The sequence below is a fragment of the Lipophrys pholis genome (assembly GCF_963383615.2).
Source record: "Lipophrys pholis genome assembly, chromosome: 7".
NCBI lineage: Eukaryota > Metazoa > Chordata > Actinopteri > Blenniiformes > Blenniidae > Lipophrys > Lipophrys pholis.
Window position 1 is genome coordinate 3,223,807 of NC_137638.1, and position 24,359 is coordinate 3,248,165.

The window sequence follows — 24,359 nt, forward strand, 5'->3', positions numbered from 1 at the left end:
CATGGTCCCGATCTGCCACCAACCAAAACACGCTCCCTCCAGCAGGCCCAGCAGAAAACAGCCCGCAGTGTGAGGGACGTCTGTTACGGCCGACCCGGGCGCATCCACTGGAGCCCAATTCACTGGATTTTAGAGGGCGAGGAGAAGCTGGGATGGGCAGAGGAAGCGGTGTCGCTTCGCAGACATGGTACCAAGTCACACATGCAAGTGTCAGGTCTTTTTTCTTGGGCAACTGAAGTACAGTTACCTTATTTTCATGTAATGTTTTAACATATAATCATTACTTTCGCGAAAGGAAAGTTGGGGCGAAGGTTATGTTTTTGTCTGCGTGTATTTATTGGTGTGCATGCATGTATTTTACTAACTTTTTGCAAAAACTATCCACCCGAAAAGGTCAAAAACTGATTTTTGTCACAACCTGATTGATGTCAAACATGGCCAAATAGTTCAGTTTTTAATTCCCTATCCTGACCGAGTCATGACATCAATCACATCATTGGTTTGACGTCAATCGGCTTAAAACTGACTACGTTTCCGTGACCTTTGACCTTGACCTTTGACCCGATCACTCTCAAACTTTAATGGAACCATCTTCGGATAGGGACAAATCAACCCTGAAAGTTTCATGCAATTCGAGTGAATAGTTATGACATCAATCATATCATTGTTTTGACAACAATTGGCCTAAAATTGACGGCGTTTCCGTGACCGACACCTGGATTTATACATTACAGACTATTTTTTAATAAACACAGATAATTATCTGCAAACACACGGTAAGTTTCATGAGTCACATTGAGTGGATTTTATTTGTCAATAACACATTATATTGTAGGATAGTAGTGCTTAGTGCTGTAAAAGTACTATTTGAGGCAGTTAATACTAATTAAGCTCCTCTTTGAATGTTTATAAAAGCGCTACACAAATAAAATGTACTATTATTACTATTATTATTATTATTATTATTATTATTATTATTATTGTATTTGTTTTTAATTGTTAAATATTTTTTTGTTTTCTTTGTGTTGCTTTGTACGAGATTTAATTGTACAATTGGATGTAATGGTAAACCTTTACCTGGAACCCAAAGTATAAATTCAGAAATGACCTTTAAAAGCACCACAGAGTTAAAATGGCCAGTGTGTCCTATAAAGGGTTAACCTTGTTATTACCTGGCTCCTGAGTGTGTTTCTCACACTATTATAGTTCACTGATATTACACAGTCAGACCAACTGCAAAACAATTGATGACTTAGAAAGGCTGTAAAAAGAGCATGTCTAACAAATATAATAATAGTAATTTTCACTGCACCTCCAAATACCTTTATAAATTACCTTTTAATCCCATTATGTTTATGCAGTCTATGTGAAATTATTCTGTCCTTGTTGCTAAATCTTTGCTCATGTATGACAATGAATGAATGAATGAATGAATGAACAAATAAATAAATAAATAAATAAATAAATAGAGAAATAGATAAATAGATATTATTTGCAGAATTATTTTTAACCTTTGTTATTCATATACAAACCTTTGTTAATTAATTGTTAATTAGGTGTAGGTCTATGATAATCTATCTTTGACAACATTTCAAAAGAAGAAATAATAATAATAATAATAATAATAATAATAATCACAACAATAATATTAATCATAACAATAACAATAATTTATCTTAGCATCATTATGTTTAACATTTGTCATTCATATACACACATTTGTTAATTAATTAATTGTAAATCAGGTGTATGTCTATGTTAATCCATCTCAAACTTTTTAAATTCACTGCTATTATGATTATTGAATAGATGTTTCATAATAATATAATAATCTGTAAGTAGGTATTGATTTGTCTCTCCGTCTTTATAATGTATTTAATTGTTTCACAATATTATCATCTCACAATAGAAGTAAGCTTGATGTAAATGAATGAATGGAGTAACGTATGTGAAGTAACGCAGTAGTTACTGTGAGTACCCGAAAGAAGCGCGACACTGCGTCTTTTTTTTTTTTTTTAAGTGCGCAGCGGTCCGGCGGCGGGTTCGGTCCGGACCGATCGAACCTGTGTTTTAAAATTCGTCCCGGTGTTGATAATCCCGGGCTGCGCGTGTCCCGGTGCCGGACGGGTGTTTGCGGGGCGTTGCGGGGCGCTGCGCGGCGCTCTGGCGGGCTGATTCGGAGACCTACTTTGAGAGGCGGAGCTCGCGGCTCGTCGCGCCTAATGAAAGGAGCGCGTCCGCGGCGCTGTGCGGTGACTTCCTCGCTGCTCGGAGACATTGTGTGGAGAGCAGCACGTTGTTGGCTTCTGCACGCTGAACTTTACGGCGAAGCAAACCTCTCCTCTTTCAGGGGAAACCACACTTAAAGCGACCCGCTTTCCTCCCAGACGTCTGTAAGTTACCCTGCTCGCGGAAACATGTCGGCTTCGGCGGCCAAAGTGAGTAAAAAGGAGCTGAACTCGAACCACGACGGAGCGGACGAGACCTCCGGTAAGGGGAATGGCGGCCTCCGTTCAGCGCCATTTTCACGCTCTCCTCTTGTTGTGTTGTTCGGGGTTCTTGGGAGCATTAATGTCGGTAATTAGTGGGGGGAAATGTTTCGGGTGAACTCTCTGGGGGCTTCTTTGTGTTTGGTGGCGGGAGCTGCTGCGCGTGTGGCGGGGTAGCGGAGCGGCTAGCCGCGGTTAGCACGCCGCGCTCTCCAGCATTGTTCACGCCGGCTCCGAGGCCGTGTTAGCCGCTTAGCTGCTTAGCATCTTCAGCGTGGCCGCTCCGGAGAGCCTCCGAAGTTTGAGTTCCATGTGTTGGCGGGGGGACTACCGGAGGTTTACCGGGCGGTGCTGAGCGATGTGGCCCGGCTCCATCGAGGTTTTCGGGAAGATAATGGGATTTTTCGGACAAGTTTTGACTTTAATGCTGAATGTGCGCGTCAGCCGTTAGCTCGTGTTGTTGTTGTAATGTTATCTAACGTGATGTTTTGGTCCGAATAAGAAGCTCGGACTCCCGCTGCTCAGCTCTCTCCCCGGGGTGGAGGACCGTGATCCCCCGGGCTGTGTGCAGCGGGGTGGCGGTGAGCGGTGCCCGGCTGCTCTCTTTCCCGGGTCGGGGTCTGCGTGATGCCCTACATTCAAACCACGCGGCCCGGCGGGCAGCAGCCGGCAGGAAGCGGCGGAGAGCCGCCGGAGCCCCGCACACTGGATCCCCTTCTACACACAGCGGGTCCACCACCGGGAGGAGCGGCTTTTAATGCCCCGCACACCGGGTCCACCGGTGGCCCTTACAGAATACTTAAATTAAAGTTTGTTTAGATCACAACAGTTTGTGGAAATAACTTGAGCTGCTGTATAGATGGTACTATAAAATCAATTAGAGATGTTGTTTTAGCTGATTTCTTTTTTCCAGCTTCACTCTTTGCTCAAAGGCGAATCAAATTTTGCTCCTTGTTGGATATCAAATCAAACTTTGTTCCTGATTTGTAACTTTGTTTTCACAGAGAAAGAGCAGCAAGAAGCCATTGAACACATCGACGAGGTTCAAAATGAAATTGACAGGTAATAAAAAAATTAATTCTATTAAGTTGTGCTTTCATATGTGGAGATTGGATTTGAGCTGCAACTATAGTGGTAAGACAGCCCTTGTTGAGGGAAACTGAGGACTCCCCTGCACGCTCAGGGAAAACATGTAAACTACACAGAATAGTCCTGAGCAGACTTGAATCCACAATGATCTTGCTATGAGTCAGGAGTACGGAGTCACTTTTTTTCCCCCTTCCTGTGGATGTTACATTTATTTCAAATAAGTTTGGTTTTGTTGTTGGAATTTTTAACTTGAGTTTCTATTACATCTGTCTTCCTTCAGGTTGAACGAGCAGGCCAGTGAGGAGATTCTCAAAGTAGAACAGAAATACAACAAACTCCGTCAGCCTTTCTTTCAGAAGAGGTCAGAACTGATCGCCAAAATCCCCAACTTCTGGGTCACCACGTTCGTCAACCATCCACAGGGTGAGCAATGGAACAAGAGGTTGGGGGCGGGGGGGTCTTTGGAGGGAGGGTTGTTGGTTTGTAACTGACGTCTTGTCTCTTGCAGTATCTGCTCTACTCGGGGAGGAAGATGAAGAAGCGCTTCATTACCTGAGCCGAGTGGAGGTGACAGAGTTTGAAGATATCAAGTCAGGCTACAGAATAGATTTTGTAAGTATTGTTGTGCACACAAACGCATAAAGGTTGGGGTTGTTTGTATGTGTTCTTACCTCATCTTTTTTTTTTGTCACACATTTGTAGTATTTTGATGAAAATCCGTACTTTGAAAACAAAGTACTTTCCAAAGAGTTCCATCTGAATGAAAGTGGAGACCCATCCTCAAAGTCAACGGAAATCAAATGGAAGTCAGGAAAGGTACGTGCGTTCCGTCTGAATCCACCTTGACGCTGCTAGAGGCTCTTTCAAGATGCCCGGAATGATCCATCGATGGCTTCATGTTCTTCGCTGCTGCCCTAGTTTTTTTGAGATCCAAAGACCTGATGTGTGTCTTGCAGGACCTGACCAAGCGCTCCAGCCAGACACAGAACAAAGCCGGCAGGAAGAGGCAACATGAAGAACCGGAGAGCTTCTTCACCTGGTTCACCGATCACGCCGACGCGGGTGCCGACGAGCTCGGGGAGGTCATCAAGGACGACATCTGGCCGAACCCCCTGCAATACTACCTGGTACGTCTGCTGCAGCCACTCTACACTCCCATAGCAGGCGTGGGTTTGGGACTGCATCGGTTTGAGATGTTCACCTGACACGCATTTCCTCTTATCTGGTTTGTAACGACAGGTTCCTGATATGGATGATGAGGAGGGTGAAGGGGATGACGACGAAGAGGATGAGGAGGGCCTTGAGGACATCGATGAGGAGGGAGATGAAGATGGGGAGGATGATGATGACGACGAAGGAGAGGACGGAGAGGTAACGTCACATATTTGAATAAACATGTCAGTGGTGCGTTTTTTTTTTTTGTTTGTTTTCCCACAGTCTGATGGATGTTTCTGTTTCAGGATGAAGAAGGAGAAGATGAGTAAGAAATAACTTCTATCAAGACCCTCAAACTTCTATTCCCTGTTTGGTTTTTTTCACTCATGTTTGGGAGCAAAGGTTTTCTTTATCCCCCCTCCCTCTTCTTTTTTTCTAAATACTTCTTTAAAAAAAATGTGTGCTTCATTTTTCCATTCTGAAGCTTCTTCACCTGTTGGTGCCATGTCATGTTTTCCTTTGACTCATCAAGGCCAATGGCACTTTGCCCTATCCCTAAAATCCAAATTAATAAAAACAAAACAAACAAAAAAAAAAAAGAACAGATAGCATCAGTACGGCATCATAAGTAGAGTTTAAAGATGGTTCACACAGAATTCCTTCTCCTGTCCAAGGTTGTGTGATGATTTCACTGAAGCCATGGTGTAGTGACCTAGTGCTAGCAGACCTCAACATTTCTTACCTTTTTCCCTCCTTTTTCGTTTGAGACATCGCACCCTTGAAGTTATTTTCATCACGCGGTTAAGGAGTACCGGCTCATTCCTTTGACTTGTAATGTTTAGGGGGAGGGGGTGGGTTAAGCTGAGAGGGTGGGGGCAGGAGTATGTTGGGGGTTTTTTTGTGGGTGGGTGGGGGGGGGGGGGTGGCAGAGTGGTTATTTTGACGCCATTTCTATGGGATTTTTTTGTTTTGTTTCATTGTATTGTTTTACAGATATCCATGCAATTTGAAATGACATTTTTAATAAAGAATAAAATGGAAAAAAAAAAAAAACTGCTTGTAAATTTTGGCCCCTGGCTTCCTGAGTGAAAACGATCTGAACGACTTCAAGTCACCTTTCCTTCTCCTGGGTAAAGATGCTGTTTCAAATTAAAGGTGTACAACTTACTTTGTTACAATAATAAAACTTACTGTGTACACATGTGTGGGACTCTTCTAGTGGGTGCATAGATATTTATTTAAAAATACACTTGTCGGGTCGCTGTGAAGGCACCTCAGGGAAGAACCAAAGTCTTCAGCTCCTGAAGGATTTCGGTGTGATCAGCAGGCTAGGAGCAAAGTCTTCCGGCAGTAGCCGCGGCGTGATTAGAGCCACAAAGGTTTGCGCCGACTCCTCAAACTCCTCTTTTGAGATGGTTTCTGGCCAGTTGCTTGGCTGGAAGGCCCAACCTGTGGAGAATTGAATAATTGGTTTACAGAAGTGTACAGCATGCTTACTGGTACAGAAGATTGTTTTTAAAAAATCCTGGGTTGTTGAGATGAGCTTCACATTTAAAATTGCACACAACTGTAGTTTCTTCACTTAACATGGACAGACATGCAGTTTGTACAATTATTACTTTGTCCACATTTTTGTTTTATGACGGTACTAACAGAGTAGAATTCATTGTTTACAGAAAAGCCTGGATGATAATCCTGATTGGTGATGTGCAGACCAACACAACATACTAGTTCAAGTTTAACAGGTAGGAAATTCGGGTCGTGTTACTTTTTTCGGGAAAGTACCGAGTACCCCAAAAGTTTAAACTGTTTTCTTCAGAGAAGTCTCCCTTTAATCACATTGTGAGAAGTCAGGATATTGTCTTAAGACATTTAGTGTGTGGCTCAAGTTCTTTTCGTGTATTTTAATGTACTCCCTTGATGGGGAACGTTTGGATATTTCCCAGGTGGTAATGTGGGGTACAAATGGTGTACTGAGGGGTACAGGGTCTTTGAGATGCCCGCAGCCTCCGTGCCGAGTTTGACCCACCGAGGTGAACGTGACACCGGGGACAGGTGGCCACGCTCCACGAGAAGCTCTGGAACCAGGAGAAGTGTTCCTCCGCGGGCCAGTGCGGGGTGACGTCCGCCCTCCTGAAGGTGATCACCTCGAAGCGGTGTCCCTGGGGGTTCTCCAGCAGCTGCACGGTGACCCTCCGCCCCCCGAGCAGCGTGTTGTTGCGGGTCGAGAGCGCCAGCTCGCTGGGCACGAAGTGGACGTCCGCCCCGGAGGCCAGCTCGTGTCCGCACGCCCGGCACAGGATGAGGGGGTTGGTGCTCACTCCGCCCGGTTGAGGGGCTGCACACGGCTCTCCGGGCCGGAAGGCGGCACACAGCAGCAGGGCGAAGGAGATGCAGTGCATGGCGGACGTTCGCAGCCACCGGAGGGGGCTCCTCCGCAGGCTTCGCGGGCCGCACATCGTCCCTCTGCACCCGGAAGGCTAACCAGGGTTAGCTCCTGTTAGCACCGCGCAGGGCTCCAGGAGCGACAACTGCCCGCTAAATGTCCATCAAAATGAAAATGAATTGGATGTAGATATATGCTACATCTCCAATATTACTTGAACGTCGACATTTTCCCTCCAAAACGCTGAAGAATTGAGATTTAGGAAGTTCAGGAGCTAACGGGCTAACAACCGGAAGTCTCGTCCATAGAGACAGGAAGTGGAAACCCGTCAAACCAGTTACATTGCAAACTAGTTCCAGTTACATTACAGTCAAACTACAATTACACTACAGTCAAACTAGTGACATTATAATTTTTAATTCATACATTGCGCAAAAAAAAAGAAAGAAAGAAGAACAAGTCATTAACTCCCCACAGGGCTCACAGGTCATCGTTAACTTTCAGCAAACTACCCTCGTTGTTCTTATCCATCTTGTTTGACTTGGGTCCTTAATGTTACGTTTCTTCTTACTTCATGTTTCGACTCTCCCGCTCACTGAATCCGTCAATTTCCCATTTTTGGAAATAAAAAAGTCAAATATAAGCTGCCAATGGAATATATGGTTTTACTGTATTTTGTATCAATAGATTATTATGACAAATAAAAAAATTATAAAACAATAAACTAATTAAAAGCAGATTTTTTTTCATGTTTTAGTATGTATTTTGCAATATTTTAACTAGTTTTCTCCACTCTAGATGATATTGGACTGTTGCGGTTGCTGCTGTTCTTGTTAAAAAAACTGATTTCATGTTATTGGCGGTGGAAGTGAGTGAATTAGAAATCGGAAATAATTTTTAGAACTCCTGTGTTTTCTGTTTATGCCTCCATAAGTATGAATAGTGTTGGAATGATGAGTGCACCACATCATCCCAACAAAGGAATAATGAGTTATATCTTCACTGGATGGTCAGTCATTCATACATATTTATATGAACGCTGATTTCACACTGAATCGATGAGGGCTCGATAAGCGCCTGAGGCAGTGTCATCATATCTGAATAATTTGACCTGTGTCTGCCTCCTATGTGTCAATAAAGATGGCGCACATGCTTCTTCATCAGGTTTGGTAGCTTTCACACTAGTGATCATTACAGACTTACACACACTTATAGCTCATACATCTATTACCTCTCTACTGAGGACAGACGACTTATTGAAAGGTTAGAAAAACACAAACCTGAGGCCTTGGTTTTGTTCTGGACAACATTGTCAATAAGCTTTGTAATTGTTTTTGACAAGGTGTTATTATGAAACATAGTGAAAGTAACAAAAAAGCTGGATCCTCACAATGGAGGATTAACTACACAGGTGTGGCAGTAATTACACGATTCAAAAAGATAAAAATACTGATGAGCTGACCATAGACATTATTTTACTTTTCAGACATTCATACTTTTCATACAGTATTATCATACATTATTTCATACATTATTTTTCTTTATTATGTCTATGGAGAAGAGTGAGTCTGTATTTTCTTCTGATTTTCCTGAATGCACCACGGCCAGCGACTCTTGTCTGTCGTTGCCACTAGCAACGCATACCCTCGACCCGTCTCCACCAATCGCAGCACGACACTCTGCCAAACGGACCAATCAGGAGCGTCGTCACTGCGTCCGAAACCCCGCTCGCTCCTGAGACAAAAGTAGAGATTTATGTCGGAAAGTCGTCATTTAACTCGGATATTAGAGCTTCACCAGACTTTTATCTGTCCGTCTGGACTGTTACCGAAGCGGGTTTCACCTCCTTAAAGAATGAAGACCAGACTCTCACCGCCGCCCGTTCACGTACACGTACCGGAGACCACACCGGTACACGTTCACATGAGAAGGAGCCCCAGCCGTGCGAGCCAGGTAGGTTCACTGCATGCTTGTCTCAGTTCACTCTCTGCAGTCAGGGGGTTTAAAGTTTCTCTGCTCTCTGATTTCCCTCCTATGTGGAACATGAGAAGAAACTTGTGGATGTGAAGACTCAGAAGCCCTGGATCCCCCCGGGAAGACTCTCCTGCAGGAGGGCTGCGGGTCCCCACCAGGATCAGGTGGGTTTCACATGGGAGATAGTGAGTAGTCTGCTGCCGCTGTATTTGATCCACCATCAAACAGCATGCAACATTTATGAATGAACTGTGTGTGTGTGTGTGTGTGTGTGTGTGTGTGTGTGTGTGTGTGTGTGTGTGTGTGTGTGTGTTAACAGACGAGCAGAGGGCAGTGTCACACGACAGAGAGAGAGGCCAGACGTCAGCGTGATGAAGAGGAGCGGGAGGAAGAGCTGTCTGCAGTGTCCAAAAACCTCAGTGTCCTCCTCAACGAGCAGGCGAAGAAGTACGAATAGCCTCGATCACAAAGTTCAGATTAGACGTGATTATATGTGGATCAATGATGCCATACAAAGATTTCATAACTCATCCGAAAGAAAAAGAAAAGCCCTGTGATGAATGTGAGACTGAGACGTCATTGTGAATGAGACACTAAGCAGCATTACGTTGCTTCAGAACACTACTGTCATCCCTAACAAGTGCATGTTAATTCATTACTACACATGTGAGTGTGTGCACAGCATCGCTTCAGAGACAAAGAAATCCCGCTGTATATATTTATTAACTAAAGATAAGATTTAAGACTCTGGTGGACATCTGGACGCTTCCGACACAAGCTGAGCTCCTCGTCTGTTCATGTGTAACAGAGATCACACATGAATGTCTCCCGTCGTGTGGACGAGACAAAAGAACTAGAAAACGCCGCACTGGTCATTTAATAAACACGTCTATCTTCTATACAGTGTAATCCGGTTCAGGAAGACTCAATAATGCGTCACATGTGAGTGAGCATGCCATTTATTTATTCCATAGGAGGTTTCACTGATTAACACTGTGATAATTCAGTCTTAGTATCTGTCCACACAGATATTTACTATATAAATTACTAATGTGTGAAAACTTACAAAGTTTTTTTGGGGGCTTATAAATGTTTAAATATATATCTATCCATCCATCCATCCATCCATCCATCCATCCATCCATCCATCCATCCATCCATCCATCCATCCATCCATCCATTTCTTCTGCTCCTCTTTTGACGTCAGTGTGAAACGTCTGATAACTTCCCGTTTCACCTTCTCGGCTCCAAGAGCAGATTTCAGCTCAAACGTTTGTAACAAACATCCAGTGTCTTCTGTGAAATCGAGTATGAGTTGGACTTCACAAGGTGTGTACCATCTGGTGGTCAGCAGGTAGATCTGTTCTGTTGGACCCTGGACGTTAAACACCGGATTCACAGCAGTGATTTGTCTTCCTACTGTAGCCACACAGACGTCCCCCCCCGTCCCGCCTGATGACTAGTGGGACATTCGCATCAGTGTCTTTGTGTCTCCTATGTTTACAGAGAGGACTCCCGGGGTCCTCTCAGAAAGGCAGACGTGCTCCTGAGGGCGCTGGTGGAAGCTGAAATCGACGGTGTCGCAGTGGCTAACCAGCTGACCAGCCTCAAGCAATCGGTTGACAGCTTCGCCAAGGTGACTTTAGTGGTGCTGATTGTAAAAAGAGTGTAAGTTCTGCCCCACGTGACTGCGCTCCCTTCCAGGAGAGGCGGCTGCCGCCTTCACTGGCACATCAGCAGCAGCTGTTGCTGGAGAAGATCGCCATGTTTGACAGGACCAATCAGGGCCTCCGAGGGCTCCTGAGGGAGTGGAGCGAGCAGCAGGTACGAGCTGCACGGAGCTCAGCGCAGGGAGGAGCCGGGCGGCCAGGATTCATCCTGCGCTCATGTGTTCACAGGGAGAATCCCTGCTGTGGTCCGAGCAGCGGGACGCCATCAAGAAGAGGCTGGTCCACAGTGAAGCAGAGAACATGGTGAGCACCTCCTCCTCCTCCTCTTCCTCCTCCTCCTCCTCCTCCTCATTCAGCCTGCAGTCAGCTGAGGGTCTGTTCTCCTCTTACAGCGACTCTCCATCAAACTGTCCGCCAAAGAGAAAGAAGCCTTGCGGTTCACAGAGTGCCTGGACCTGGAAAAGGTTTGAAAATGGATTCCACTTATTTCCTGTTTGCTTCTAGCAAAGAAGCTTCTCCACATCACTTGTTTGCGGCTTCAATCCTTTATAGCCGTCGCCATCATTCATAGAAGTGATAAAAATCCTTCACAGGCCTGACAAGGTTTCATGTCTTCTGTAATTGTTATTTAACTCATCATTGTTTGGAGAAGTGGTTCCCAAAGTGGGGCGGCACACCCCCTAGGAGGGGGCGCAGTGCTATTGCAGGCGGCGTGCATTATGAATGAATGAAAAAATGAATGCTTGGGCACGGCGAGCATAATGGAAAGGTTTTTCACTGGGCTAATGTATAGAAGCGAAGCAGAAGATGGAGCATTGTCGAGAGTGCTTCCCAAAGAAAAGGGGGAATAGAAATCTTGTTGCACTGAACATATTTACACTGTTAATCTGCTTGAAGTTACAGTGAGACAGCAAAGAATACTGTTCCACAGTAAAACAATTACATGTAGAATAGGTAGAGAGTAAAGGTAGTTAAAAGAGGTTGGAGTTTACTTTATAGCAAACCAATTTATTAGCTACGTTATGTGTTTACCCTGCAGGAAAATGTGGAGACGACTAAGGAGCTTTCAAAGGCCCTGGAGGAAACCCACAGACACCTGGAGTCTCAGCTGAGTCGAGCTGAAGCTGAGAAGGTTCATCTGTCTGCTCAGATTCAGGTACACATGTGGTGAAGGAGGATTCCCTGTGATCCACTCAATGAGGTTTTCTGACAAGAGAAATACACACTTTATAGTACTTCTCATACGTGTGAGTGCATTATTAGGCACTCATGTTAGTACTCTCACAGTCTGTATGGGAAACACATCAGTGCATCTGTGATTGTGGCGTGTGCAGAGCATGCAGCAGAGCGTGGAACAGCAGCAGGAGGAGCTGCGTGTTCTGCAGGAGGAGCTGCAGACCGCGAGGCTGCAGAAGGAGCAGGTGGAGCGGGAGGAGCAGGGCACCGTGGCCCAGCTCTCCCAGCAGGTCACGCAAGCTGAGAAGACTGTGAGGCAGCTCAAAGAACAACTGCAGGAGAAGGTCAGTCGGAGAGCTGAAACACATCAGTGAGAGGAGCTGAAACACATCAGTGAAAAGAGCTCAATGCACCTCATACATCAGAGCACCAATTCTCATTTCACGTGTGTGTGTGTGTGTGTGTGTGTGTGTGTGTGTGTGTGTGTGTGTGTGTGTGTGTGTGTGTGTGTGTGTGTGTGTGTGTGTCAGGAGTCTCAGCTGTCCCAGGCTCTCTCCTCGTCCTCTGATTGGTGCCTGCGTCACTCGTCTGAAGCAGCTGCTAAAGGACAGCTGGAGGAGCAAGTCTCTGCCCTCCGATTGTAAGGAAACACAACACACACACACACACACACACACACACACACACACACACACACACACACACACACACACACACACACACACACACACACACACACACACACACACACACACACACACACACACACACACACACACACACACACACACACAAAACCTTCTAGAATACATATAAGCTCTGTGTAGTGTTGACGTTGTGGCTTGTGCTGCTCCAGAGGTTTCTTGTTTGTAGTTACTAGTTAGTTACTAGTTAGTTACTAGTTAGTTACTCGCTCCACCGTGGTGTTAGAAACTTCTGGCGTTCCAGTCCAGACACTCTGCTCCTACTGAGTTAGTGTCATTAAAGGTTTCCTAAACCTCCAATGACTACAATGACAATAACATTTGTCTTGTAGTGACTCTTCCTCCTCTTCGCAGTCAGCTGACCGAGCTGAACTCTGAGCTTCATTCCGCCGAAGAGAAGAGCCGAGCAGAGAGGGAAGAGCTCCGGGATCAGATCCATCTCCTCAGCTCTGAGAACTGCTCCATGAAGCTGGACAGACAGAGACTGCAGGTACACACACACACACACACACACACACACACACACACACACACACACACACACACACACACACACACACACACACACACACACACACACACACACACAATTCTGTTCTGTTCTTTGGTGTTTTGAAGAAAAGATGATCAGTGTTATTTGTTCCCCTGTCCTACCGTCACAGCAGATCAGTGTAATCAGGCCTTGTTTGTCGTCACCGTGACGACGTCAGAGATGAACCTGTTTGTGGAAACACGTTGTGACTCTCAGGTTGAGCTGACGTCTCGTGAGGAGAAGCTGCGAGGAGTTCACTCCGAAGCTCGTCACCTCAAGTCGTCCATCGGGAAATATGAGGCCCTGGTGGAGAAATACAAGAAGAAGGTAGACCAACACGTCCTGCTCTCTATAATAACGCTCTTTAAAACCTTCACCAGCTTGAACAATTCAACTTTTCAAACTAAGAAAAAAAAAAACCAACTCTTTAAACTTTTGTTTTTTTTTATTATTAAAACTTTTTAGAATTCCTTTTAACAAGGAAGTGGATGGGAAAGCCCTTCAACTCACCATTACTCACTTTAGACCCAGCAGAGGTCCAATTAGACTTGAACTTTAACCAGGACAGTTAGAAAATTCGTCTCTCACGTCACAAGTTAACGAGGCTGTATATTATGTTATAACAATATGTAATACAAAGATTTTGGTGGAAAAATAAATAAAATATAAGTTTTTTGTCGTTTCACTGTATTTTGCACCAGGAGGTTTTGTTAAGAGCAGATTATTGTGGAATTGTACTTATTTTTTACTTTTGGAGACACATCCAGCTCAGTGTTCAGACGAATCTGCAGTAAATCAAAGGGAAACATTCGTATTCATTCTGCTGTTATTTTACTCCAGATGGAAGTATTCTGTATGTTTCCTCTGAAACTGAAATCGGGATTATGAAATATGAACGTTTGTGATAAAAGGCGATTTCTTTCTTAAGGGTGACACTAAGTCTGACCTTTAAGTGTTAATGAGGTTGATAAACGCATGGACGAGTGTGGACTGACCCAGGAGTGTGTGTTCAGCTGCAGCAGGCTCGTCTGCTCTCCGAGGAGCAGCGAGTGAAGCTGAAGGAGGCGCAGCTCAGTCTGCAGGCGGAGAAGGAGCAGCTGAGGAGGGAGCTGCTGGAGCGGCTCACAGAGCTGCAGGCGCTTCCAGAGCGGCTGCGGAGGACCGAGGAGCAGCTGCAGGAGGCCCAGCAGGAGGCCCACAGCCACCACAGGAAGAACATGGAGAACTCCTCCGCTCTGGCCGAAGTCAGACACAAGGTACCAGCAAGCAGCTGCGACGCTCCCAGGTAGAATCCTCCGGAGAACCTCACTGAGCCGGAACTTTCTAGAAGAGTCTTCTCAAAATCATCTCTATGCAAGTTAAAAAAAACAAAAACAAAAAACAGATCAAACAAACAAATGAATCACACTGTAATGGGAAAATGTTATGTAAAAAAAAATACAATATTAGAAATCATACCTGAATAATCCCGTGGGGAAATTCCTTTAATCCACATGAACTCTATTATGCGGCGGTCCAGCCACACTCCAGCACTCTGGGGGTCAAAGGTCAAGCTCAAGGAGCCACAGGCCGCTGCATGGCTTCAACCAGCGAACTCTAATATTCAAAGTCGTCTTTCACCACGAGGCCACGGCCCAGTAAAGGGAAACGTGGTTTAAAGTCTTCTCTTTGCAGGAGTGTAGAAGCTGTGATACTTAACTATGATTATTGATCATTTGCTACAAATACTATATATTTATATCTATTTTTATATTTTGTGAGATCCTGCTCAGTGTTTCTCTTCACTTTAATGGTGGTTGAACGTCCCTCACTTCTCACTTCGGTCGCCTTCAGCCTTCATGCGTTCGCAAATTCACCCTCACACTTTGACTTTGACGCCGATAATTCTGTGTTCCATCACTGACCTGTGGATCCTTCACTAAATATCTCAGAAATTGTTAAAAAGAAAGGAGTCAAAACACCACTGAAGTCTTGAAGTGGAAAGAAATCCACGTGTTTAAAAAGTGTTACATGTAGAAACCAGCAGATGGAAGCTGGTCTCTTCCAGTAATGGTGCTATGGAAGCCTCCGGGGTGATGTTCTCCATGTGGTTCTCCACACGGTTCCCCCGCAGGTGGAGCAGCAGGGGGCGGAGCTGGAGACGTTTCAGAACAGGAGCCTGCTGCTGCACGAGGAGAACAAGGTCCTCAAAGAGAGAATCCTCAACCTGGAGAGGTAAGACGCCGGGTGAGGCTGCGCGGATCCCAGCCGCGGTGGCTCATCTCTCTCCTGCGTTCCTGGCTGTAGGAACCTGGAGGACGTGACGCTGGAGAGGAAGGAGCTGTCGCAGACGGTCCGGCTGAAAGACGCCAGCGTCCAGAGCCTCCAGCAGCAGCTGGACGAGAAGACCCGAGAGTGCAGCGTGGTGTTGGGGCAGCTGCAGCACGCCGTGGACGACGCTCAGAGACAGGTCTTTTGGGCCTTGCATTTACACATCGAGCCTCCACAAACGATGATTCCTGAAAACTCCGGCCGCGGTGGAGATTTAGGCCTCGTTTACACGTAACCGGGTTTTTACAAAAATTGATATTTCCCCCTCTACAGAAAAAAAATATTGACACACACCTGCATATACACCTGGTTCAGCGCTGCTATGAGCGAGCCAAACCTGTAGGGGGCAGTGTAACAAGAAACATGAAGTCATGATAGCCAATCAGAATCCTGGGAAAAAACACAACGCACTGTTAGCGCTCTGGTCGTGGGTTCAAATACAGGGCCTTTCTGTGTGGAGTTTGCATGTTCCCCCCGTGTTAGTGGGTTTTCTCCGGGTACTCCGGTTTCCTAAATCGTAAATGTTTGATTGTGTGTGTGTGTGTGTGTGTGTGTGTGTGTGTGTGTGTGTGTGTGTGTGTGTGTGTGTGTGTGTGTGTGTGTGTGTGTGTGTTGCAGGTGGACAGCAGCACGCAGAGGGTTTTCCACAGAGAGAGAGAGTCTCAGTCCAAAGCGTTGGACCTGCAGAACCAGCTGAGCCGGGCCCGGACGGAGCTCAACCAGCTGCAGCGAAGCAAAGAGGAGGTGGGTTCATCCTCAGACTGAGACCTGGACCCCCTTCTGGATCATCCCAGTCCTCATGTGTGTACGTGTGTGTGTGTGTGTGTGTTCAGATGGAGGGGCGCTTCCACTCCCAGCTGCAGAACCTGAAGGAGCGTCTGGAGCAGTCGGACTCTACAAACCGCAGCCTGCAGCACTACGTTCACTTCCTGAAGACGTCCTACGGAAACGTGTTCGGAGACTCCTTCACCTGACGTTGCTCCTCCTCCTCTTCCTCCTCAGGGCTCGTCAATCACCCTGATCAAACCTCTTTGCACAGTTTTTTCATTCCGACAGCTCAAATAAATCTTTTTTTAATCTTCACTGATTTGACGGCTCGTCCCTGTTTCTCGCAGAGCTCTGCTCGGCCCGAAATAAAGGTGTGAGAACAAAAGTAACTGAGCAGTTGGTGAGAGCATTGTTACCGCACATGCGCATCTCACCCCTCCCCTCTCGTTGAAAATAGTTCCCTCTGCTCATGCGCCAAAAAACAAACATGGCGGCCCTGTAGCGGTGTGACTCGCGGTCCGTACTCTAGTGTTCTAGTTCATATCGGTAGTTAAATCGAGTTACCTCCGATGCGTCATCAGTCCATACGAATGTTGGGTTCTCTCCATTGTGTTCACGTTTACGGCGTTTTGTTCTCTGCACACACATTGTGTGGTTTCATTACAAAAAGAAGCAACAGCGCCCTCCCGTGGCCTGGCATGGTAACTACATTGTATGTCTGTTGCTCAAGGCACCACTTTTTACCACTAATGTGGTGTCATGTAAACGGGGCGAGGAGTTACTTCCAATCTCAGACACACACACATATACTGAACAAAAGTCAAAATGAAGAAAAAACTGAAGTTTGATTCACACGCCTGATTTATGGCTCATGTAATAAGCACACACACACACACATACGCACACATACGCGCGCGCGCACACACACACAGTTGATCAAACTCAGCTTCTTGCTCTCACAATGATTAAAAGTCAATTCTCTGCTCCACACAGTGGATTCAAAACACTCCTCCAAAACTCATTTCTGATGTGAACGACGGCCTCCAGTCCGGTTCTGTGACGACTGGACGTTATGACGAGTCTCCAAAGTCTAGATTTCTGACCCACACACTCGGGTCCTCCTCCAGAACCCGGGGATCAGCTCCTCCAGAACCCGGAGCTCAGCTGGCCTTTGGGTTCAGGGATCTGCCGGCTCTGCAGTGACGTCTGCAGGAGGGAAAAAAATATTCTAATTTTAAGTTTGCACAGAAAACACACTGCATACATTTACTATTTTGTCTCCGGTGTCCTGAATTAAATAAAAAAACAAACAAACAAAAAAAAAAAGCCTTTTCATAGTGTTCTGCAGTGGGGACACATGCAGGTCCTCTACTACCCACCAGGGGGAGCTGTCCAGAAGACACCAGGAGGACGTGGAAATACTGTTTTTCTGATCCTCCATTACAAAAAGTGTGAGTTGATTAATTTAATCAATGACAGCTACAGTTATGGGATACACATTATTTCAGCCTGCTTGACTGCACCTACCAGGAAATATATTCCAAAAACAACTTCTAAGTGATTGTGTAATTATTTACATAAATCATTGGCAAGAACTTTTCAGAGATACTGTCATTCTCTACAGTATTAAAGTGTGTTACATTGTTTTCTGCAAGTTGGTCTATAGTCCTGTATCTTCATTTGTCTGTGTTGAGAATTTCAAAATAAAATCCATGAAGTTATGATGATCATGAACGCTATGAATATACATACTATTCACGTGGAGTAGTATGCATAAATGCAGAGAATAAGAAGAGCATATATTCACATCACCAAACATATTTACCAATAAAAACACGACTGAACCACCAACATTTTGTAATAATAAATTAAGCTGATTTGCAACGATAAAGATGTAAAGCGGAAGGATTAAAAGAAAAAAAAAAGTTATACTTCGTCTGACCAACTTTTTCAAACATGTAACACATATATTTGTTGTTCGTTGGTCCGAGTTGAATCGACTTTTCGTCTCAACATGATCCAGAAGCTTGTTTTGTCCCTCCAGCCATTATTAAATATACACTTCCACATGCTTTTTGCTGGCGACTCGTCTCATTAAGTTTCTATAATCAGCTTTCAACATGAGGCAGCAAAATTTAAAATCTACAATATCAAATTTAAAACCATTTAAAGACTTTTTTTCTTCTTCAAGGTATCAAATGCAGATTTGTAAGTTCAACACTTTAACGCCGCCTTTTGAACCTCCAGGTAAATTTTTGTTCCCGAGACGACAGGTTGGATGTTTCCCCGGACGCTGCAGAACGTTGACGTACCTCCAGGAAGCGTTTGAGTCTGATGATGGAGCCCATCTGTCCGCTGCTGGTCACGGCTTCAATCCTGCAGACAAAGAGGTGGGGATCAGGACGTGGCGGAGGCGGGGGGCCGACCAGAGCTGCGGGTGGAGACGTTTACCTGGGCAGGTACTCCTCCTTCAGGAGCAGGAGGAGCTTCCAGAACTGGCTCTGGTACTGCTTCATCAGAGCGCTTCCACACACCTGGAGGAGTCAAAGGTTAACGTGTTCAGAGGGAGGGGAAAAGGAAACGTCTCTCCGTGTGGCGTCCTGCTCAGTCGCCATGGAAACGTGAGGCTCCACCAGGCAGACCGGAGCTGTAAAAACGTGTGTGTGTGTGTTCAGGACTCACCTCCAGGAAGTCGAAGAGCAGTGTGGGCGTGACGTCTGCCAGAGGCTCCATGTTGAGCATCTGAGCCAGCCAGCGCCAGCCGTGGTTCAGACCGTGAGGCGCAGACTGAAACACAGGACAGGGGGGGTTATGGGTTGGGGGGGTGGTATATGAGGGCCGTGCACAGCAGCTTCCAGAGCTGTCCTCACCCCCTGCTTGCTGTAGGGCCACCTCAGCAGGATGATGGCGGCGTACAGGCGGATCATCCCCGACATCCTCTTCAGGAAACTGTCCTGGCCCTCCACCCCCGAGTCGTCCACACGGTAACCCAGAATCCTGCAGGAACAGAGCCATGAGTCTGGATCCACATCGCCGCCCCTCGAAGACAGGAACCACAGTAGCCCCTCACCTCTGGTAGTCCTCCACGGTGGTGCCGTCCTTCATGGGGGGGTAATGGGGGACGGAGTAGGGGCATTTCTTATGCAGGTGAGCCAGGATGAAGTCTCCGACCTGGGGGTGCAGCTCCCACACCCCCGACGCCACCACAGCGATGGGGAACGCCGCTTCATAGTGGGACGCCACCTCCTCCTCGCCTTGTTTCTACAGGACGAGTCCACAGGGGGAGGAGTCAGTGAGGGAGGAACTTGAACTGTGGGTGCGTCCTAATCATCCCTCCTATCTCCTTTCCTATCCACTTTTCCTTAAACCCCCAGAAGTGTTTAAGTGGCGGCCATGATAAGGAACGTTGGAATTCTCTAGACGCTAAGGAAAGGAGGCTCAATGCTTCATTTAGAACCTCCTTCAGCCTAGGAACCACTGATGCTTCCTTTAGAACCTCCTTCAGCCTAGGAACCACTGATGCTTCCTTTAGAACCTCCTTTAGCCTAGGAACCACTGATACTTCCTTTACCAAAGGAGACCTGCTCATGTTCCCCCACAATTCCTTGCGGCGACAACATTTAAAGGGACCCGCTCATCGGTGTGTTCAGGGAAACTCAGGATGACTGAAAAAGGAGCAGATCATGTAGGTTACCAAAGCAATAATCTGCCTAGAACAACTTTAAATCATCTAGAACCCAGATCCAACTAGGAATGTTCTGGATGTTGTAGAACCAGGGATAGGGTCTTTATTCACCTGGCAGCCGTTTACCTTTAGTCCCTCTGTTACTTTGATTTACATTCAAACCTTGTGATATTTGAGCTTATACCAGCGGCGTGGAGGAAAGTGGTAGAAATGAGCTTTTTGTGATCTATTTTCGGAATTTTAATTTTTTCTACCACAGCAGACGTCACTAACCTACGCCGCTGCCGGATTATTATTACGTCACCTAGTGGAAGTGTGGTCCGATTGTCACCTTTCCCTAACTCCTTTAGGAAGCCTCCTAACACCTTTCCTTAACCCTGTGACCTCATCCAGGGGGTTTAGGACAAGTGGATATGAAAGGAGACAGGAGGGACTACTCGGATGCACCCTCAGACTTCTCGGTGAAGAGCGTCCCGCCTCCCTCCAGTCACTGATCGACAGGTGACGGTCGACTCACCACAAACTTCTCAGCCAGCTTGTAGCTGACGAAGCCGAGCCCCTGAGGATGCTGGGAGGTGGACACAGAGCGGCCGCCCGACACCACGGGCCGGCCCGACAGCAGACTGTCGATCTTGTCGAAGATTTCTCGGAGCTGTGAGCCCGAGTTGCTGGAGATCTGGCTGACGGGGATGGTGGCGGCTTTCTGCAGCTCCAGCTTCAGCTTCTTCGTCTGGGGAGGGACGGCGATTAGAACGGAGGGAGAGAGAGAACGAGGACGGGGGAGGACACACTCTCACCTGGCTGTCCTGTGGAGAGCTGAGCTGCTGGAAGGACTGGACGGAGGCGGCCGCCGCCTGCTGCAGGCCTCTGTACCACCTCAGCGTGTCGTCGTCCGCGCTGTTCTGCAGCCCTGCGGGAACACGGTCCGGTTAGTCCCACAAAGCTTCACCTCCGGCAGGAAGTGAAGCTGCGGGGTCGAACCGCGACAGTCCGTCACCTCTCCGCTGAGCTTTCTCTTTGGCCGACTGAGCCGCCTTCTTCTGCGCCTCCTGCTGCGCCTGCAGCTCCGCCTGCTTCCTGTGCTGCTCCTCCTGCTCCTGCTCCCTCTTGGCCTCCTCTCGGGCCCGGGCTGCCTCCTCCTGCGTCAGCCGGATCAGAGCCCTCATGTCGTGGAGCGCTCGCTCTGCCACCGTCATGTCCTCCACGCTGGGAAACTCTCCCTGCAACCAGACAAGAGGTGTGTGTGTTTCTGTGTGTGTCTGTGTCCACCTCTTCAAGCTGACCGAAAAACTGCTGAAGCTTCTGAAACATTCCAGAATTTTCAGCTGAACATTAAAAGAAACATTACAACATCTCCTGTCTTTATGGTCCGTCACACTGAGTATTGGTCCAGAAGAGGTCCGTGTTGTGTTTGTATCAGTTTGGCGGCTCAGCTGGTGACGATTGCCTTCAGGTGCACTGACCTCCGTGGTCTTGCGGACGACCTCCGACACCTGCGAGCACAGCTGGTTTCCCCGGGTGGTGTAGGAGGAGGTGGATGGGGCGGAGGGCTCCAGTAGCTGGTTGAGCTGCAGGATCTCCTCCTGGATGGTGTTGAGGCTGCGCAGTCGGTCCCGGCCCTCCGCCTGCCGCTGCTTCTCCAGCTCCACCTCCCGCAGACGCTGCTGCTCCGCCTCCCGCAGGCGGAGGTTCAGGATCTGATGGGAGCAGAACGGCGGGGGTTAATACTGCGGGCAGCAGGCGGAGCTCCAGCAGCCTCCACAGTGAGGAGCCGTGCTGAAGTAAAACACAGTATGGAGGAGCTTCATGCTCTGATGGTCACACCTTCATTCTGTGGCGCTGCTCCTCCTTCAGCTTCTCCTGACGGCCCATACTCTCTTTAGTCCTGCACACACACACACACACACACACACACACAGCTCAGAGTCTGAAACATGGTGGAGGTCCCAGACAGACTCAGCTTCAACGAGGACGTCACTTCCAGAATACAAAACACAACATTTCACAACTGATCTCTGAAACTCGACACACTGTGATGTCATGGTGGAGAGAAAACTGCTTGCTGTGTGTGTGTGTGTGTGTGTGTGTGTGTGTGTGTGTGTGTGTGTGTGTGTGTGTGTGTGTGTGTGTGTGTGTGTGTGTGTGTGTGTGTGTGTGTGTGTGTGTGTGTGTGTGTGTGTGTGTGTGTGTGTGTGTGCAGTGTGTTCTCACTCCCGGTCCATCATGTCCCTCATGGTCTGGAACTCCTGCCTCTGTTTCAGCTCCATCAGCTCCTCGAAGCGTTTCAGCTGCTCCGACTCGGCGCTCGCCACCGCCAACACCATCTGCTCCTGCATCTCCTGCCGCAGTGTGAGGGCCAACTGGAACACACACACACATACATACAATCACATACAGTGAGTAAACCTGTGACCAGCTCAGACTGACACCTTCACAGTGGTTGGCACCGTCTCTGCACAGCCAGAGAACCTTTGTCTGGTGTCTGTATCTCTCTGTCTGTTGAGCTCAGGGTGTATTTCCTGCTGCTGTCTCACCTTGGCCTTCTTCCGGTGTTCCTCTTCAAACCTGATGATGCGTCCGGACATCTCCATGGCTCTGGGCGACAGCAGCGAGATGGCCGGCGGCGATGCAGGCTCAGGAGTTTCATCCTTAGCGTCTTCGCTGACAGCCTGCAAGACGACCCAGAGGGCAAAGGTGAGCCCTCCCCGACCTGCTCTTCAATGTTTCACTCTGATCATTTCACAGACGGCCCAACAAGACCAGAGAGACTCCCAGTCTGAGCTCCACATTCACTGACCTGCTCCCACTCGGTCTTGGACAGAGCGCAGAGTCTGCTGCTGGACTCCAGAACCGACCCAGACGAGGAAACCGAGGCCGGAACCTCCTCAGACGGGCCGGGGCTGCAGGTCTCCGGACTGGAGCTCAGGAAGGAGGACTTCAGCAGGGCCTGCGACCCCAGACGCTCCAAGATGAGTCCGGAGTGCGACGACAGGCCGAGCGCCTCCTGACAGCCCGACAAGATGTGCTGCAAGGACACAAACACCAAGTACAGCATGGAGACGTGAAGGTCTGAGGAGGAAACATGAAGGTCTGAGGAGAAGTGATGTGATAATGTTTCTGTTTAGTATATTTAATTTAGTCAATTTGATGAAATTTTTTTTTTTTTAAAAAGACCTTGTAACGTTACTGGACTGTGTTGTGTGTGTGTGTGTGTGTGTGTGTCAACATCAAACCTGGAGACTGAAAGCCTGCGGAACCAAAAAGAACCTAAGTTTTGTATTTATCTTTATACCAAGAGGCTTGAAAACACTTTTAAAAATATCATGTGTGTGTGTGTTAGGGGGAGGGGGGGGGGGCTTTTTAGACATAAAATTAGCCTTTTAATGGCTTCATGTGAAAGAGAACTTTAATCAGAGTGTTTACGTAGGTTGCCTTTGGAAACGGCTGTAGAGCTGCGTTCTATCATTCTACACCTCCATTCTTCTCCGATGTTGAAGCATTTCACTCAGACACGTGCAGAAATAAAGTGAAAGCAGCAGAAACTCACAATGTAATTCCCAAAGGTTGAAAAATAAGCCCCAAGCTCATTCACATGTTTGTTTTTTTTTTGTTTTTTTATCTCTGGCCACTCCGGAAACAAGACGGACGTGGAAAAACAACATTAGAGCGACGAGGAGACTCAATGTTTTCTGGCTCTTTGGTGCATCCGAGGTTCAGGCCAGACTAGATGGAGCGACCCGGACTAAACCGATGAATCCAGTCCGTCTCCTCGTACCTGTATGAGCGCTGTCAGCGCTAAATTGGTGAAACCAGTGACGTTTCGCGTTTTTGAGTGACGCAATGACGTAGCTCTCACTTGGCTCCGTCAAACGGTGGAATAAAAACAGGTTCTTTGGCGGTGCCCATTTAAGAACCGGCTCTGGGACCGGCCGTAAAACTAGCTCCTGTTTCTTTTAGGTGGAAAAGCCTTATCTGTGTTCTTGCCCCCCCAGCCCGGGAAAACGGAGTTAACAGGGGTAATTAATCCCAACTCACCTCTCCTCTGTCGCTCCAATACGGATCGAAGCAGATTTTCCCTTTCGGGGAGTTTTTTAAAGCTTCTAAAGTTTCCCATCGCAGCTTCTCGGAAGGCATCGCGGCTCTACAACAACAGAAACCAATCCCGCAGTAAACTTAACATTTGAACGCGTGACAACGGTCCGGACGGAAACATCCATCTACTTCCGGTCGGTCTACGGTTCCGCTTGGAGAAACGCTCGCGTGAACACACACAAACAAAATAAAGTTGAAGCGCAACAAATTAATTGCATCTTGTTTATTTCTCCTGACCTGCTCTACTATAAACTACCTGTAGAAAATTCAATTTTATTCATCAATATTTGTAAACCAAACTCAGGCTTCTCACAAGTTATTCGCCAACA

At 47.2% G+C, this 24,359-nt stretch overlaps 4 protein-coding genes across 4 annotated transcripts; 2 read left to right on the plus strand and 2 right to left on the minus strand.

Annotated features, from left to right (window-relative positions):
- Positions 1-1,946: 1,946 nt before the first annotated feature.
- On the plus strand, positions 1,947-5,930 carry seta (SET nuclear proto-oncogene a). The gene is made up of 8 exons (XM_080467054.1): positions 1,947-2,490; positions 3,494-3,551; positions 3,859-4,001; positions 4,087-4,190; positions 4,281-4,394; positions 4,535-4,705; positions 4,818-4,949; positions 5,039-5,930. Exons 1-8 carry the CDS (start codon positions 2,418-2,420, stop codon positions 5,060-5,062), a joined length of 819 nt encoding a protein of 272 aa, XP_080323180.1. The 5' UTR covers positions 1,947-2,417; the 3' UTR covers positions 5,063-5,930.
- On the minus strand, positions 5,709-7,446 carry LOC308111926 (uncharacterized protein). The gene is made up of 2 exons (XM_080467057.1): positions 6,763-7,446; positions 5,709-6,182 (listed from the first exon to the last, which is right to left on the minus strand). Exons 1-2 carry the CDS (start codon positions 7,190-7,192, stop codon positions 6,028-6,030), a joined length of 585 nt encoding a protein of 194 aa, XP_080323183.1. The 5' UTR covers positions 7,193-7,446; the 3' UTR covers positions 5,709-6,027.
- Positions 7,447-8,833: 1,387 nt separating this feature from the next.
- LOC308111914 (outer dense fiber protein 2-like) lies at positions 8,834-16,570 on the plus strand. The gene is made up of 17 exons (XM_080467044.1): positions 8,834-9,072; positions 9,171-9,257; positions 9,413-9,540; positions 10,600-10,729; positions 10,798-10,917; positions 10,992-11,066; positions 11,156-11,227; positions 11,803-11,919; positions 12,098-12,283; positions 12,470-12,579; positions 12,998-13,133; positions 13,392-13,502; positions 14,189-14,431; positions 15,289-15,389; positions 15,462-15,624; positions 16,104-16,229; positions 16,319-16,570. Exons 1-17 carry the CDS (start codon positions 8,974-8,976, stop codon positions 16,457-16,459), a joined length of 2,145 nt encoding a protein of 714 aa, XP_080323170.1. The 5' UTR covers positions 8,834-8,973; the 3' UTR covers positions 16,460-16,570.
- A 522-nt stretch (positions 16,571-17,092) lies between these two features.
- gle1 (GLE1 RNA export mediator) lies at positions 17,093-24,157 on the minus strand. Its single transcript, XM_080467045.1, has 15 exons — positions 23,974-24,157; positions 22,736-22,963; positions 22,473-22,607; positions 22,150-22,298; positions 21,763-21,823; positions 21,402-21,635; positions 20,936-21,158; positions 20,736-20,848; positions 20,456-20,668; positions 19,324-19,514; positions 19,124-19,250; positions 18,936-19,040; positions 18,705-18,787; positions 18,566-18,629; positions 17,093-17,459 (listed from the first exon to the last, which is right to left on the minus strand). The coding sequence occupies exons 1-15, from the start codon at positions 24,070-24,072 to the stop codon at positions 17,391-17,393; spliced, it is 2,094 nt and encodes a 697-aa protein (XP_080323171.1). The 5' UTR covers positions 24,073-24,157; the 3' UTR covers positions 17,093-17,390.
- Positions 24,158-24,359: the final 202 nt, after the last annotated feature.